General features: G+C 39.1%; 1 protein-coding gene across 5 annotated transcripts in view; it reads left to right on the top strand.

Moving 5' to 3' along the window:
- Ccnt2 (cyclin T2) overlaps nucleotides 1–16,263 on the top strand; it is a 32,154-nt gene extending 15,891 nt beyond the window's left edge. The window contains exons 3-10 of one of the 5 annotated variants that reach the window (XM_021158792.2): nucleotides 2,074–2,202; nucleotides 3,827–3,887; nucleotides 5,710–5,772; nucleotides 8,195–8,240; nucleotides 9,750–9,913; nucleotides 11,963–12,033; nucleotides 12,514–13,645; nucleotides 13,744–16,263. In XM_021158792.2, coding sequence (XP_021014451.1) covers nucleotides 2,074–2,202; nucleotides 3,827–3,887; nucleotides 5,710–5,772; nucleotides 8,195–8,240; nucleotides 9,750–9,913; nucleotides 11,963–12,033; nucleotides 12,514–13,645; nucleotides 13,744–13,811 — 1,734 coding nt within the window. In that variant the 3' untranslated portion in view covers nucleotides 13,812–16,263. Of the gene's footprint in view, nucleotides 1–2,073; nucleotides 2,203–3,826; nucleotides 3,888–5,709; nucleotides 5,773–7,986; nucleotides 8,081–8,194; nucleotides 8,551–9,749; nucleotides 9,914–11,962; nucleotides 12,034–12,513 lie in introns of those variants that run through there. The other 4 variants (XR_002377582.3, XM_021158787.2, XM_021158803.3 and 1 more) reach the window with 4 other exon arrangements.
- The last annotated feature ends 533 nt before the right edge of the window (nucleotides 16,264–16,796 follow it).

Consider the following 16,796-nt stretch of genomic DNA (forward strand, 5'->3'; position numbering starts at 1 on the left):
CTGGCAAAGGCAATACATCTAAAGCATTGCTGGGCGTGGTGGTGCACACCTTTGGTCCCAGCACTCAGGAGGCAGAGGCAGGCGGATTTCTGAGTTCGAGGCCAGCCTGGTCTACAGAGTGAGTTCCAGGACAGCCAGGGCTACACAGAGAAACCCTGTCTCGAAAAACAAACAAACAAGCAAACAAACAAAACCCAAAGTATCAATCAGTAGAAAACAGCCACAGTCCCCTTGGGAACTTTCTCTAGTGACCTAGAAATCTGTGTGCTACCTAGGCCTTTAGTAGATGAGCCTTGAGAGATAGTGAGCATAGAAACTGTGTTCAGTGTGGTAGTATATCCTTGAACCCCTTCACTCAGAAGGGGAGGGTCTCTCTTGAATTAGAGGCTAGCTGAGATTACACAGTGAGACTGTCTCAGAAGTTATACTGCAGAAAGTTTCTCAAAATCATTTCTATTCTACTTACTCTCATGCCAATGAAGTTGAACTGGAAAATCTCCTTCAGATCCATAGTCCAATGTGGATTTCATCAATCTCAAGCATTTTCAGGAGAGGATTTTCATTTCTTCTCCCAGATACCTTCTAAAGGCATAAATCTGTTGGTGATAAAGTGTATGCCTCTTTCCTCACCTCCCCTTTGGCATCATTTCTGTGTCATGAATGATCCTCTGATAACAGAACAGCTGTTTGCCTTTTGAACAATAGGTACTTGCATTTTAGCATTTAGAAATCACCATTTTGTGGGAATTTTGTGCGCTTGAGAGTGTGTGTGTGTGTGTATTTAATCTTTTAAATTTTGTTTTTCTAAATTGTATATGTATGAATGGTTTGCCTGCATGTATGCCTGTGTAGCTGTATGCATACGTGGTACCCTCAGGTTAGAAGATAGCATCAGAACTGTAGTAACAGATGGTTGTGGGCCATTGTGTAGGTGCAGGGGATTGAACCTGAGTATTCTCAAGAATAACAAGTGCTCTAAGTCTGGGCGCGGTGGCACACGCCTTTAATCCCAGCACTTGGGAGGCAGAGGCAGGTGGATTTCTGAGTTCAAGGCCAGCCTGGCAGCCTGGTCTACAGAGTGAGATCCAGGACAGCCAGGGTTACACAGAGAAACCTTGTCTCAAAAAACAAAACAAAACGAAAAAACAAGTGGCCTAAACCACTGAGGTATCTCTAGCTCCTTTGTTTCTGAGTCAATAATTGCTGGGTTTATTATTCACTCCAGAAGTAGATAATTGTTGAAATCCAGTCTCTTTCATAGACTGTATGTGTAGTTAGAACTTACCTTACTATATTTAGAGGGGGGTGCGATTTTCCAAACATCCTCTTAGAAAAGGTTCTAGTCTCCTAATCTTTATTGTTTCTCCTGGATTTTGTTTGTTTGTTTATTTAGCTGCTTTTATTATTGTAGTGAAGTAATGACGATTCTAGGTAGCCTGTTCATTTTCAGAATTCTGTGTGTTGTGCAGTCTTTTACTTCTAGACATGTAGAGTTTGTTGGAGTGGAGTGGTAAGCACTCAGAAGTAATGGCTGAGCCGAAGGCAGAGGCAGAGTGCTCTGCTTGGCTGGTGTCTTCTCACTTTTTAAGCTATGGTATCACTTTGTATTATTTTTTCCTTTATCTCCACTGTGTACACACTAATACTAAAGTTTTCATATTTAACCAAAATCATTTTTTTCTTCCTCTCTTGCTGTTATATTTGCAAAATAAATAATTTGAATATTGGCTGGCCCTGTGGTACTGAGTCATGAGAACTTTTTAGCATCAGTGTTGCTAAAGTTGATACACAATGTGCCCCACTGCTAAAGTATGCGAGGGGAGGGGAGAGAATTAATTGATCAGCACTGGGGATATACAGTTCAGTGGCAAAGCATGTATTTAAACATGTACAAATCTCTGGTTCCATCCCCAACACCCCAGCCCCCCCAAAAAAACATCAGGAAAGCTTCTTACATCAGTCTTTATGCTATAATGATATATTCCTTTTTACCTTCCCCATCCCAGGATGTAGAGACTTTTCCCAAAATGTATTTGCTTTTAAATGACCAATTTTTAAACCTCTCTCCTACAGATAATATCACCTACTGCATTGTTTTTGGCTGCAAAAGTGGAAGAGCAGGCTCGAAAGCTTGAACATGTTATCAAAGTAGCACACGCTTGTCTTCATCCCCTAGAGCCACTCCTGGACACAAAATGTGATGTATGTAAAGACCGGGGGTCTTCATTCTCTTTACAAATTTGAAAGTAAAAGCTGTCTGACAGGATGCCCCATGTGTAGTTTGAATGTGTATGTCATTCCAAATTGTATAAGATTGTGAATCATCCTACTTTGATTGACAGTTATTTGAAATATTTTCGAATTCATTGACTTATCCTCAGAGTGTGACTGCAGTGGAAAGGCTAGGCCTTATGACCTGACCTGTTGATAGATGCGCTTACAACCAGAAGTTGAGTTACTCTTCACTGAAACTCTTAGCAGAGGAAGGAAGAGAGAGACTCCAGTTTACTCTAGACCAGTAGTTACTCTTTCAAGTTCTGTGACATTCTGAAATGAGAGCTGCAGGGGGGGCTTTTGCACTTATCTTTCGAGCAATATAGGTAAGTCATTTAATTGGGAATTTTTATCCACTTAGTGACTACCAAGTTATGTTAGTTCCATTTGATTTACGTCATGTTTAAAGTTCTAAGTTTAGGCTCTGAATGAAGATTAATACATTCAGCACTGATGCTGGTTTTTTAATGAACAAAATATGTGTACATTAAATAATAAACATAGTTCCTGTTAATAGAATAAACTCATTTATTCTAGTACGCACATGCTAGTCTTTAAAAATCAGCTCTGTGACAATAAAGGTGATTTCACTCTCTGGGCTATGTTCTTATAAAAATGAGCATGTGTGTACATGCGTTTTGAGCAGATATATGAGGGTCTAGCTCTATATGTAGTTTAGGCTAACCTCAAACTCAGTCTTTCTGGCTCTACTTGCCAAGGATATAGGCACCATACCCAACTTAATATGTGATGTATTGCTTCCTTCTCGCCTGGGTCAGTTGTTAGGGTCCTGAGACTGGAGTGGCAGGAAACTTTCTAAGTGCTTTCTTCCAAGAACCTTGTGAAAGGTTCCTGAATTTTAGGGGAAACATACTGTGTTATTTGGGGTCTCTATGGTGAATCGATGGTATTGATCTGGGTGCTTAAGATTTGCCTTTCCTGGGGAAGTTAATTCTAAAAGTAACTCACAGACATAAGTTGGTAAGTTTTCTCTTAAAAGGCGAGTTTGATTTAAGTGCTCTTCCGTGGCTCAGTGCTCCTGTACTTGATATCTAGAAGCAGCAGTGCCTATGAACTTGTTCTGTGTAGACTGTGGGTCCTTATTTAGCTAAGTCACCCTGTGTCCTATTGCTGTTTTATTTGTTTCTTTGGCTTTGTTTACATCTGTATTTAAAAGTGGTTGCATTAGACGTGTCCCAGGAGCAGCAGTGTTCCATCTATTGCCTCAGTTTCTTTGCCTCATATTTGTTTTAGAAATCACTCTCTGGGCTGTGATCTATTTTTATAGTACATATATTTGAGACAGGGTCTCTCTAAATAGTCCCAGCTGTCCTGGAACTCTCTCTGTAGACCAGGCTGGCTTCAAACTCATAGAGATCTGCCTGCCTCTGCCTCCTGAGTACTGAGATTAGAGGTGTGCGCCATCACACCAACTTTCTTTGCCTCATATTTGTAAGCAACTGTTGTTCTGTAGTCGTATGAGGTCTAACAGTCCAGAACTCTCTTAGTGCTGTATTTATTCTAAACATCTAATACCATTTTTATCTGGCAGGCTTATCTTCAGCAGACTCAAGAACTGGTTTTACTTGAAACCATAATGCTACAAACACTGGGTATGTGTGCTTATATCATTTTGTGTTCACTAATGCAGTATCCTGAACAAAAATTTCTAGAATAGCTTCCTATTGAAAGTTGTTTGAAACTACTTTGGAATGAAATAGTATTGCTTGTTCTAAGTAGCCATTTTTCCCAACTTTGTTTTGGCATAACTTAGTTGAGAGGTGCCCATGACTTCAGTGTGATAGGTTCCACAGTGGCAGCTCTGCTTCACTGTTCGTTGCACAATGATGTTAAATAGTTCTTAGTACAGAGGTGGTGGTATGTACACATAATTTCTGCAGTTCTGGTTATGTAAATATGATGTAGCAATTATTTGAGTGAATTTTGATAATAAGCAAACTAGTTAAGAATGTTAGACTTATCTAAAGTTAAGTGACCTAGAGAAGAACCTAGCAAGTCAAGATCAAATAAATACAAACTGTAGGAAGATCAGAATTTAAATCTACAGGTTTCTGATCACCTTGTAAACTTGAGACAGTTTCCTTACTAGTTAAACTTCCATCCTTCACATATGGAATAAAGACTGCTTTATATAGCAAAATTTTCTTTTTATTTCAGTTATTTCATTCTCAAATATTGAATAGAAATAGAAATAAAAACAGGAATGGTGGTACATGCCTTTATTTCCAGCACTGGGGAGGCAAAACAGTCGGCTCTGTTGAATTTGAGGGTAGCCAGGTCTACATAGTGACCCTGTCTCAAAAAGACAGACAGACACAGCTACATGTGCTGAAGATTTTTATTATAAAAGAAGTTTATTTAAAACACATGGATTAAGTTTTAAAGGCACAAAGTGAAAGTATATTGTCTCTGAGTCCACCTATTTGTCATTATTGTCTTAATTACAATATTTACATGAATTTATAACAACTTACAGACATTGGAGAGTTACATTATAAAACATAATTTTATTTTTATGGTATGAAGGCGTCACATAGGAGCTGTAGGTAGGAGTCAGGTAGAACTCTCAGCTTCTGTGCTGTGGAGGCTGTGTTCTGTCCCAGGCCACTGACAGTCATTGTCAGTGAATAGTATATATGCCTTATGACACACTCTTACACAGAGAGAATGGATGCCTGATATTTGAGTGTACATAAGAAAACAGATCTCTTTAGTTGAAATGTTACTCTGCTAGTTAATTGCAGGAGTGAGATAAATAAAATATGCCTTTATAAACTCCGATTGCTCATACATTAGACTTTTACTTGGCATTCTAAAACTACTAGATAATAAAATGTAAGAGCTGATTGGATAGTCATTGGAAGCTTCCCAGCACTTCCTTGGGTGTTTGAAGATATTTAGAAAGTATGTGTAGCACAGCTCGCTGTGCACACGGCTCTCATTAGGAGGTGGAGCTGTACCCCTTTGATTTCACAGTACAGTTAAGACAGCTGTAGTCATTAAACTACTTTGGTGCTGCTGTTGGCAGCAGGTATGTTTATGAAAAACATTTTCCCACATCTTCTCAAGCAAAGATTTTTTTTTTAATGTTAAAGAGATAATACATAAACTTCAGCCATGATAATAATTATTTGATGATTTGAACATAAGCCCAGGTGAATTAAAATCTTAAATTTTAGATCCAATTGCCCTTGTTTAAATAATTGTCTGTTTTCCTATTGAGAATGAGAAAGTAGTTACTGTTTATTCTGGAGGGTAATACATATGTCAGCAATAAGAAGCTTTAATGTTGGCTTTGGAGTCCTCTTAACACTGACGAGTATATTAGACATTTATGATGGGATGGCGAGCCGCATTGCTCGGGCAAGTACTGTAGTGGTAAGTAGTTGGGAAAAAAAGTGCTTTTCATTTCAGGTTTTGAGATCACCATTGAACACCCACACACAGATGTGGTGAAATGCACCCAGTTAGTAAGAGGTGAGTGGCCCTCAGCCATCTGGGATAAGTGGTGTGCTTTCTTTCCTCTAGGATTGGTATGGATATTGTGGATTCTAGCCTTATGTTGGGTTTTATTAAAAAGTCCAAATGTCATTTTGAAATAGTGTTCAGTATCTTACTCATCTACTTCTCTCTGTGTTTTCCAAGTACATTTGGTTGCATTTGTGTGGTAATGGAGAAAACTAACAACTCTCATGCCGTTATGGTACCGTTAGACCTTCTGTGAGCAAGAGCCCTTCCCACAGGCTGCCAGTGTTGCTTTTCTAGTTTCCATTTGGATTGCTTATGGTGCATCGCAGCTTCTGGGGTCTGCTTCTGTGCTTTTGATCCTTTTGAAAATAAAAATCAGTGGTTTTGGTCTCTCACAGGGATTTTGGAGAGAGAGAGAGAGAGAGAAATCACATACTTAGTATTTATCTTAACAGTCTCATTCATTCTAAATTGAATTCGTTTTACTTCTAGATAGCATTTTATTTTGCAAAAAAAAAAAAAAACAGCATTGGAAAGCAAGCCCAGAGGCTTCAAGCCAGCATCTTTGCTAACAGAGTTCTAAGACTAGGAACACACATTACCAGAGAATCACTTTGCAAAATACAATATTTTAATTATGGTTCCTATTCTTCACAAGCACATAAATATACTTTGTAGCACATTTGCTTCCCTAGTTACAGTAAAGTATAAAATCAAATAGCAATTAGCTGTACATGTTAAGAAAAGCATATAGGTTGGTCTCATTGAAAGCTTAAAAGAGTAAACCAGTCTGTGCAAGGTAGCAAACCACATAATTTGCTCTAAATCAAGAGCCTAAAGAATAATGAAGAAAGACATTAGTGTATGTTTGGCAAAGATATTATTTACTAAGGTACTGCCTTTAAATAAGTCTGGATTTTAAACAGACACTTTACAGATATGATGTATTCCCACAAAGTTTGAGGGTTTTTTGTTTGTTAGTTTTGTTTTGTTTTGATGTTGTTCTATTAAAGTCTGATATCCTGAACCTTGAGTGCAGAATAGTGTGTGCGAGTGCGTGTGTGTGTGTGTGTGTGTGTGTGTGTGTGTGTGTGTGTGTGTGTTCGTTCCTTCATTCGTTCCTCTGACTCAGCTTTGAGGTGGCTGTACTTCCTCCCTTTTATCTTTACTGTCTTTGTTCCCTTTGCTCTGTTACAACTTTGAACTAACAAGAACACTTTACATTCCTTCCTGTATTGAATTTAGATACATTCCTTAGGAAACATGATACCACAATTGAGTTTTTATTATTGTATGGAGGTTTTGGTTGGGTGGTGGTGGTGGGTAGATATGATTTGTGCGAAGCCCTCACCTCCCACTCCAAATGAGACAGTTGCTACTTTGCTGCACAATTGACTGATGTCATTTTACCAGGGACCTTTCACTCTGATCTCTCCTTCCCTCCCCACCAGGAAAGAATACCATACTTAAGTCACACTGCCTCCAAGACCTCTGGTGCTCTGACAGTCTTCCTTAGCACAGCTCTGCCAGACCCAATCCCTTTTGTTAAACCTTCCCTTGATGATCACATGGGGCAGCAGGGATCACAGGTGCCAAGAGTGAAAACTAGGAGGGGAAGGAGTTTGGGGGCTTGAGGGTGGGGCTTGGGGCTGCCAAGCTAGTGATTTTTGATCAGAAGGGGTGGGGGGCTGGTCAGGTCTCTGTGGGAAGAGCATGGGGTAGGGGAAGGGAAACCGTTTATTGTCTTATGGAACTAGTTAAAAACTGCTTTCCTGTTGGGGACCAGTGTTGGAAGCACTCCCCCTAGAATAGTCCTCTTTCTAGGCTTTATCTCTAATGGAGTCGATAAGTTTAAAAAAATTAGTACAGTGGAGCTTCCTATACTCTGTTAATATCTAATAACAATATATAATAACATGATAAAGAACTGAGATTATGTTCTTAGAAGTTTGGGGTGGGGGTTTTGCTCAATTTTGAAGGAAATATTTAAGCCAGCCTAAATATAATGACAGGATTAAGTTTGGCAGGCTACTCTTCATATTTTGTATTAGACTTCAAAAATCTTTTTCTTCTTCTTCTTTTTGTTTTTTGTTGTTTGTTTTTTTTTTTTTTTTAATCCAGGAGAATGCTTTATTTCAACTTTTAGCTGACTAGATGCTTAACTTAGTAACAAGTTTAGCCCTTGTAACTGGCTAGCTAAAAGCAAATCGGCTTGTTTCTCAGATCTATGGGGGATAGCAAGAAACATTTGAGTGAATGTTGTTGAAGATTTTCAGTAGTATAGAAAATGATGGCGCTCTTGTGATATTTGTAAGTAGTAAGTAAAATTTACTTTTTGTGTACAAATCTTTGATGTTGTATTGAGAGTTTTTGTGATGTTGACATGTTGAAGCTGATGATATTGTCTTCGTTCTTCTTTCTTTTCTTACAGCAAGCAAGGATTTGGCACAGACATCCTATTTCATGGCTACCAACAGGTTGTTATCCTGACCCTCTTTGTTGCACTGTTGTAGCACACTATAGCTTCCTTTAATGCAGGGCCCCCTCAACGTGTCTCTTGCCCTTGTTGCAACAGGAGACTGGACCATCTACTGTGGTGGTACCTTCCTGGTTGCTTTGCGGTGTATTGTACAAGGGACTTTGGGCACAGAGGGGTTAAATGCACACTGTGAAGTGTAGTGGTGCTTTCTGGTGGCATATTCTCGATTTGTGAGTGCATAAGTCTAAACTTGGTAGCCTGAATAGCAGCTAAAGATTACACAGAGCTAAACTTAACCTAGAAACTTGGTAAGTATAAAGCTATTTTTAGTTTACAATTATAGTTAAATGACTTTTTTTAATTTTCACATTGATCCAATCTTTTAGAATAATTGCTAAAGTTTCTTAAGTAAAATTTATGTAATTTTGGACTTGTTCCAGATAATATTCCTAATAGTAAATTAGAAGTAGTCAATTATTATCAGTGCTTAGGTTTGCAGAGATGCAATCTTTATTTTAAAAGTCCTGCTTTTCCATTTATATAAAGTAAAAATGTAGTGTGTGTTTGTGGCTTTTCAGTAATTGTTTCATCTATTCTAAACTAGAATAGTTTGAAGGAGCTATAAAGTGAATGTATAATTTTGTTCTGGCTTGGTATTAAAGGTTGAACATTTTTTAAGTGGGCACTGTGGAAATGAGAACTGAACTAGCTTTTTGAATTAGCAAAACTTTGGTTAGTCAGCTAGACATGGTGGTATGCCTGTCATCCCAGTCTGGATGGTAGAAACAGGAAGGTCAGAATTTCAGGGTTACCATTTACTACATATCAAGTTTAAGGCCAGTTTGGGCTACATGAGACCCTGTCTCAGAAACTAACAAAAAAACTTTTATTAGAAAAACTAGCCTGTGAAATGTCACATGCCCAATTTTTGGTCCGTGATAAGAAGTAGAGGTAGTATTTATTAGTATTGACCTGCTTTGAGCCTTGAAATATCTTGGCATAAGGTAAGTTCTCTTTGAGACTTTGCTGTAAGGGACATAGAAATGTACATGAACGGGAACTGTTCATTAAGCCATATCAAATGGTCTCATCTTTGATTGTGATATTAAAATTGCTCTGTTTTATAAAGTCTTTATATGTGTGTGTGTGTTTAAAAAAAAAACAAAACTAACACAAAGAGTGGTTTAAAAAGTTATACTTTGTGTATGGTGGTTGTTGTAAATATGCTCTTTTATTTACATAATACTTAGGTTTTAAAACAAAATTATTAGTATTAATCATAAAATTAAAATATTAATGTACTACTGAGGAGTGAAAATGAGGAAAGTTTAATGATCTATAACTATTTTATTACATTTTTCAGTAGTGTTAGCTATTAATAGAATATCATGTAAAGAAAAACACTTCTGATTTAATGTTTGCTTTTGTCTTACTGGCAAATGTTTTTCTTTGTTTTACATATTTTGAATTTCTATGGCCCTCCACTTTTAAATCTGCTCTACACCAGTTTGCATCTTACGACCTTCTGTCTTCAGTACAAACCCACAGTGATAGCATGTGTATGCATTCATTTGGCTTGCAAATGGTCCAATTGGGAGATTCCTGTGTCAACAGATGGAAAGCACTGGTGGGAATATGTGGACCCTACGGTTACCCTAGAGCTGCTAGATGGTAAGCATCGGTCCTCCCCTGTGTGTGTGGAAAGGATGCTGGAACTTTCTGTGTATACGCTGCCCGACTGAAGCAGTGGACAATTCTGCTCAGTACACATGGACACCACAGTAGCATTGTGGGGCACAGGTCATACTTGTCTAACTGGTTATAGTTGGCCTGCACCACTTGGAAAACAAGTTTTTTGTTTTGTTTTTTTTAATTCTTCCCCTTGTGGAAGCTATATGTGAGAGAGAGAGAGAGAGAGAGAGAGAGAGAGAGAGAGAGAGAGAGAGAGAGAGAGAAAGAGAGAGAGAGAGAGAGTGAGTGATTGAGTGTGTGTGTGTGTGTGTGTGTGTGTGTGTGTAAGATTTGTGCAGGAAATTTGAGGCAAAACATCTTCATCCACGCTTGACCCAAAAATATCTGGTCATTTGCTGGAGTCAGATGAGAAGTTGTTCTTTCAGAGGAAGAAATAGAGTTCCCAGCATTGGGTTTTATTTTATCCAGACTTGCTCAAAAAGCTCCTGAAACTAAACACAAAACAATCTCGGAATTACTGAGGAAGTTCCACCCAAAATTCATGGTTGTTTTAGATTTTGGTTAATGGGTACTTTTAGCACAATTTTACAGACTGATCTTGGTGGCGGTGGTGATGCTGTCATCATTGTCAGGTGCTGGGCGTTGAGCCCGGTCTCGTAAGCGCTGGGCAGTACTCTGCCTCTAAGTTGTACTCCATCTCCTCACAGGCTGAGTCTGGTTGTGTCATTTTTGTGTGTTCTGCACTGAGATATTTTGTGTTATCTTACTTGTTGCTGTCACTCTTTAACACTTGCCTAGGCAAGGTGACAGGAAGACTTGCTGTTTGCTCCAAAAGCCAGTGACTATGCAGTCTCAGGGCTTGAGTCTATTGTGGCAGATTGGCTTGACATGGCTAATACAGATGATAATCTGGCTCTCTTGACATTGTTGCCATTATCAATAACAGTTTTTTAGGTGATAAAATTATAATTCAACATGATACAATTTTAATCCCAAACTTAAGACAGTGGATAAAGTTCTGAGCGGAGTAATTCACTGGTATATGTTTGTTCGTTGCTGGGCAGTGTGACTGTTGGCGTTTCCTTTTTTCTTGTAAACATTGAACACTTTGAAATAATTTTAACCTTAAGGAAATTCACAAAAAAATATCTCCAAAATCCTTATGCTAACTTTACTTGATTTTTGTTGTTGATATCTTTCTTATATAACATTTATTAAGATTAGGAAATTAATGCTGGCATAATACTGCTGATTAAACCTTGTTGTATTTAGATTTCCCCACGTTTCTCTGGTATAGAGTCTTATGTTATATTTGTGTCCAGTTGAAATGTCCAAGTAGTCACCTCCAAGTTGTCAGGACTCACTCTTTCATCTCTACTGATGTGAAGAATAATATGTGACTTCACAAAGTGATTCCAAGTTTGTCTGTAGGCTTCTCATTGTTTGGGTTGAGTGTTCTTGGCAAGAATGCTGTAGAAGAAGGTTGTGCCCTGCTTGCTTCTAAAAGCATGGAACCGTGGTTGCGTAGTGTTTCTCACCACCATGCTGGTTACATGATGAGTGATGCTATTGAGTTCTCCATTGTAAAGCTATTCTTACTCATCATAATTAAGCATGCTGAGGAAAATACCTTTAGCGCTATACAAATGAATACTTTTCTCTCAAACTTCTGCCTACTGATTTTAAAGAACCCATTGGTGGATCTTTTCTACATTAAGCATTGCTATATAGTTAGTTTGCCTGGTAGAGATTCCTACTACCATCCTTTTCAGGAGTTTTATTTTCTAAGTAAGCAAATGAAATTTGGGGAAGGTTTTTTGTTTGTTTGTTTGTTTTTGTTTTGTTTTGTTTTAATAAGAATTCAGCTTTGAAATACCAGTTGAGTGTTGTGTCTGTGTATGCTAAAGACTGACTAGAAATAATAATGAAAGGGCTGACCTCTTAGGACCCTTTTAAATATTGCCTACTTGAGAGAGGTTCACATCCTAAAGGCATAGTCTAAGCTTTAAACTTAAATTTTATTTTTAGAACTAACACATGAGTTTCTACAAATATTGGAGAAAACGCCTAGTAGGTTGAAGAGGATTCGAAACTGGAGGGTAAGAGAATCGGCAGGATTTAATTAACAAAAATAATAATTTGCCACTCATCTAGCAATTGCCTATCAAATGGTTTGAAATTGAATGGTTAAATGCTGTACCACTTCTGAGTATATTGTACCACACATAGACTGTAGAAGCTTGCAGTTGCTCAGCTCCTGTGTACAGGAGCACTCACTCTCTTTCTCCCTGCTCCCCCCCCCCCTTTTCTTTTTTTAATTCTCTGTAATGTTGGGGAAATTCCCTTGTTCGAAGTGAGGCTAAAGCCTACACAAGTTACTGTCTCAATTCCTGGGTTAGGATATAACTGTATCTACTTCTCCAACCATAGAGCCTTCTTCCCCTGCATTCATTTATTGCCATAGAACTTGGAGTTCAGGTAGATTTGTTTCCATGAACTTCCTTTAGAGTTTTACAAGCAAAGACATTTGTATTAAATCCCTTTGCTATCATTGTTTCTTCTATTTCTCATTTAACTAGGCTATGGCTAAGAAACCAAAAGTAGATGGACAAGTATCAGAGACACCACTGCTTGGTTCATCTTTGGTCCAGAATTCTATGTTAGTAGATAGTGTCACTGGTGTACCTGCCAACCCAAGCTTTCAGAAACCATCAACATCAACGTTCCCTGCTCCAATACCTCTAAATTCAGGAACTACTTCTGTTCAAGATAGCCGTGCATCTGATAATTTATCAGTGCTAGCAGCAGGAATGCCCAGTACCTCATACAGTTTGTCATCACACCAAGAGTGGCCTCAGCATCCAGATTCAGCCAGGACAGACCCAGTGTACACACAGAAACAGGAGGCCACTCTCTCTGGGAGCCAGTACATAAGCTTCCAGCAGGGACCTTCAATGGCACTGCATTCCGGATTACATCACAGGCCGGACAAAGTTGCTGATCATTCATCAGCTAAGCAAGAATATACTCACAAAGCTGGGAGCAGTAAACACCATGGTCCCATACCTGCTACTCCTGGAGTGCTTCCTCAGAAAATGTCTTTAGATAAGTACAGAGAAAAGCGGAAGCTGGAAACCCTTGACATGGACACAAGGGATCACTATATAGCTGCCCATGCAGAACAGCAGCACAAGCATGGGCCGGCTCAGGCAGTCACAGGCACTTCTGTCACTTCTCCCATCAAAATGAAGCTTCCCCTCACCAACTCGGACAAGCCTGAGAAACACTTGGCAGAGAAAAAGGAGAGGAGTGGATCACTGAAGCTCCGGATTCCCATCCCCCCGCCTGACAAAGGTCCCAGCAAAGAGGAGCTGAAGATGAAAATCAAAGTGGCATCCTCGGAAAGACACAGCTCTTCTGATGAAGGCAGTGGGAAGAGCAAGCACTCAAGCCCACACATCAGCAGAGACCACAAGGAAAAGCACAAGGAGCACCCTGCCAACCGCCACCACAGCAGCCACAAGTATTTGCACATGCACAGTGGGGGCAGTAAGCATGCCGCCGATGGAATGCCTCCCACGGTGCTCAGGAGTCCTGTGGGCCTGGGCCCTGAAGGCATCTCCTCCGCCTCCAGTGCAAGGAAGAAGTTGCATATCAGCGAAGCCTCCCACAACCACCACTCCAAAATGAGCAAAAGTTCCAAAAGTTCAGGTAGTTCATCTAGTTCTTCCTCTGTTAAGCAGTATCTATCCTCTCACAGCTCTGTTTTTAACCATCCCTTACCCCCTCCTCCCCCTGTCACATACCAGGTGGGCTACGGACATCTCAGCACCCTCGTGAAACTGGACAAGAAACCAGTGGAGCCCCACGGTCCTGAGGCCAATCACGAGTACAGTACAAGCAGCCAGCATATGGACTACAAAGACACATTCGACATGCTGGACTCGCTGCTAAGTGCCCAAGGAATGAATATGTAACCTTTGTTTAGGTCAACTTTTCCTTTCCTTTTTAATTTAAAAATGGTTGGAATGGAAAACGCCCTCCTGGTCCAGCGGTGGTGCCGCTGCTTCCATATTTGTAAGTGCTGCTTTGTTCTTCATTCTGAAAGAAGAGATGATAGTAAACAAGCCTATCTCCACATACCATAGTGTTACCAGGACTGTAACCGCATGGAAGATGCAGCTGAGAACATTAGGATGAATGGCTGGCTGCTGCTAGGAACCTAAGCTGCCTCAAGCTTCTCTTATTTATGATTTGAATATTGTAGCTGTTTTTTGTTGTTGCTTGGCTTTGAATGAGTGTCAGTTGTTTTCTTTTGTGTATTTATACTTGTATGTATGGTTTGCATGTCTCAGTGATAAAGGGATAAAACAGTATACTGACAGCTGTTTACAAGAAAGTGGAGAAAAATGTACATACATTTTTGTATGTTTAGATATTACCATAAATACTCAGGATTGGAGCTGCTTGTAAGTATAACAATATACAGAATAACTTTATTTTCTCTCGTCAGAGTCCATCACTAATCTAAAACACAAGTGGCACTTTTTTATGTTAACCTTAATTAAACTCTAGGCCTTACTGGAAGCCGCTGAGGGGACACTTCACTACTAGACGGGAATGTGGTGCCATGAGTGGTCCTTAACACTGGGAAGCACTCAGTTTGCCTTCAGAGGTCCTGACCAGATTGGCTGCAGAATCAGCCGTTGATTTCTGAAGGCTTGAAGAGGAAAACACAATAAAGTTTACATACTCTTGATGTGAAGTGCATTTAAATGTTTGTTGGCTTGTTGCAGTGCTGTAGAAAGCAGCTAATAATTGGTGTGAGGATGACTGTGACTTCGCTCACAGCAGCTCCCAGTGAAGATGAGTCCATTTCTTCAGGAACGCTGACACTACAGATTCTAAGACTGAACAGGGGTCACTTTTCCTTTAGCATTGCAGTGACACCATAGTCTTGAATATACTCTTCCCATGGAGAGAGAGTGTGTGTGTGTGAGAGTGTGTGAGTGTGTGGGTATGGGTGTGAGGGAGAGATACCATATTTCTTTTTCAGGTAAATGCAGTCTTCCTTATAAAAATGAAATTAAACCTATGCTCTCTTGATTCTTTTATATTCTAACAATAAATAAAAAAGAAAAGATTGCTGACTGTGCATTGTACCTGTATTTATAGCTTATGGTCATTATCAGGAAAATGTAAGGAAAAAGGCCAGCCTCAGGCAAGCCACTGCTGGGGTTTTACATGCGTTTGCACGTCTTAGTAGGTTCTCATTGAGGTAATGCTTGCACTGTCACCTGACGCATTGTCAGGGGATAGACTGACTTGTCTGAATTTTGGTATAAGCACCAATAGTATAGCTCTTGTCTCTTGCCTAACCTTGAATTTATTTCTGTGGTAAGTCTTAGCTGTTGAGTCTCTTAAGATGGGTTGGATTCAACTTGTATTGAATCACAAGTTTTCCTCTGTATATGAAATGTTTTGTTATAAAGCCACTGATCTGTGCACAATTGTAATTTTATTCAAGTATGTTGTGGTTGTAAATATTAGAGTTGAGCCTTGTACTCTACTTTTATTTAGCAGTTATCCCATTTGCCAGTAGCTATTTGTTTTTTAAAATTGTTGATTATTTTGTCACTGTTATTTGAACCTGGGATGTCAGGAGCTTCTTTGTGGGAACTCAGCCTAGCAGGCTAGTCCTCACTCTGTTCTTGTTTCATTGGTAATCTTTGTTTTACTATGTGATTTTTGTTGCTGTGTGGTATACTGTTGTATCGTAAACATGATGATTTTGATACAGTTACAGTTTTACCGTGGTACATTTCCAAGAACTAGCATAGGATTTAAACATAGTACAAGGTGAGGGAGGGAAGGGTTTTTGTTCTTGGTGACTTAGATGTGAAACCTCAACAGAGCATCATGTGAATTGACATGAGGTGGTCGTGCTACTGTATCATTGGGAGTGACCCAGGAATTTTAATCAGCCTTTGTAAAGAGTATCCAGAGACGTAGTAAACTTATTTTCAGTATGACATAGAAAACAATGTGAATATTTAAGGTCTGGGACTATAGTTAAACTTCACTAAGGATTTTCAGAAATGTGTTGTTTTTGTTTGTTTTTATTTGTTGTTTTGTTTTTTAGATATGGGAATAAAGGTAATTTTGTTGACTCTTCATTGGTGCTAATGATGGACAGTTAAACAGATGTGTCTGCGCTGTGGATAAGTACACTTAGTGCTTCCAGAACTGACTTTGTATTCACTTCTCCCTCTGTAAATGTAATGCTTTACAATGACTATTTATTAAAGGGCAGTCCGTTGTGATTTTTACAGGATTGTGTGAACTATTCAAACTCTTCAACCTCAGAACAAGATGCTAAAACCACAATGGGGGACAATTCGTGACTCCTTGTTTCCTGTCCACTAAGGAAAACCCTTATAATTCATATCACCATGAATTTGCTTAAATGATCTTGTTTGCATAACATAGTTCATTTGCATGGTCCCATTAGACTCTACCAAAGAAAAAAGACTCAATAAATGGACATTCTATTGTGAGTCTTGTAAGTAGCCATAAATAACCAAAATAGTATCAAACTTAGGTGTGAAATTTCACATGTGCATAGTACTGTTAAGGTGATACATTTTTTGATGAGTTTTTTAATACTTGAAAATGATTAAAAAGCATTCTCTTTACATCATCCTATAAAAGAGTGATTCATTCTTAAGGTGTTTCCCTAGGTTTGCCACCTTTTTGCAAAAGCACATTGTAATCAGAGGCTTCCTGTCTACCTCTCTGAGCTAAGTTTCTAAAATCAGTATGTGCGTCCTAAACCTCTGCCTTAGCTGCTAACACAAGCCAT

Source organism: Mus caroli, unplaced genomic scaffold (genome assembly GCF_978045245.1).
Source record: "Mus caroli unplaced genomic scaffold, Mus_caroli_1 scaffold_1, whole genome shotgun sequence".
NCBI lineage: Eukaryota > Metazoa > Chordata > Mammalia > Rodentia > Muridae > Mus > Mus caroli.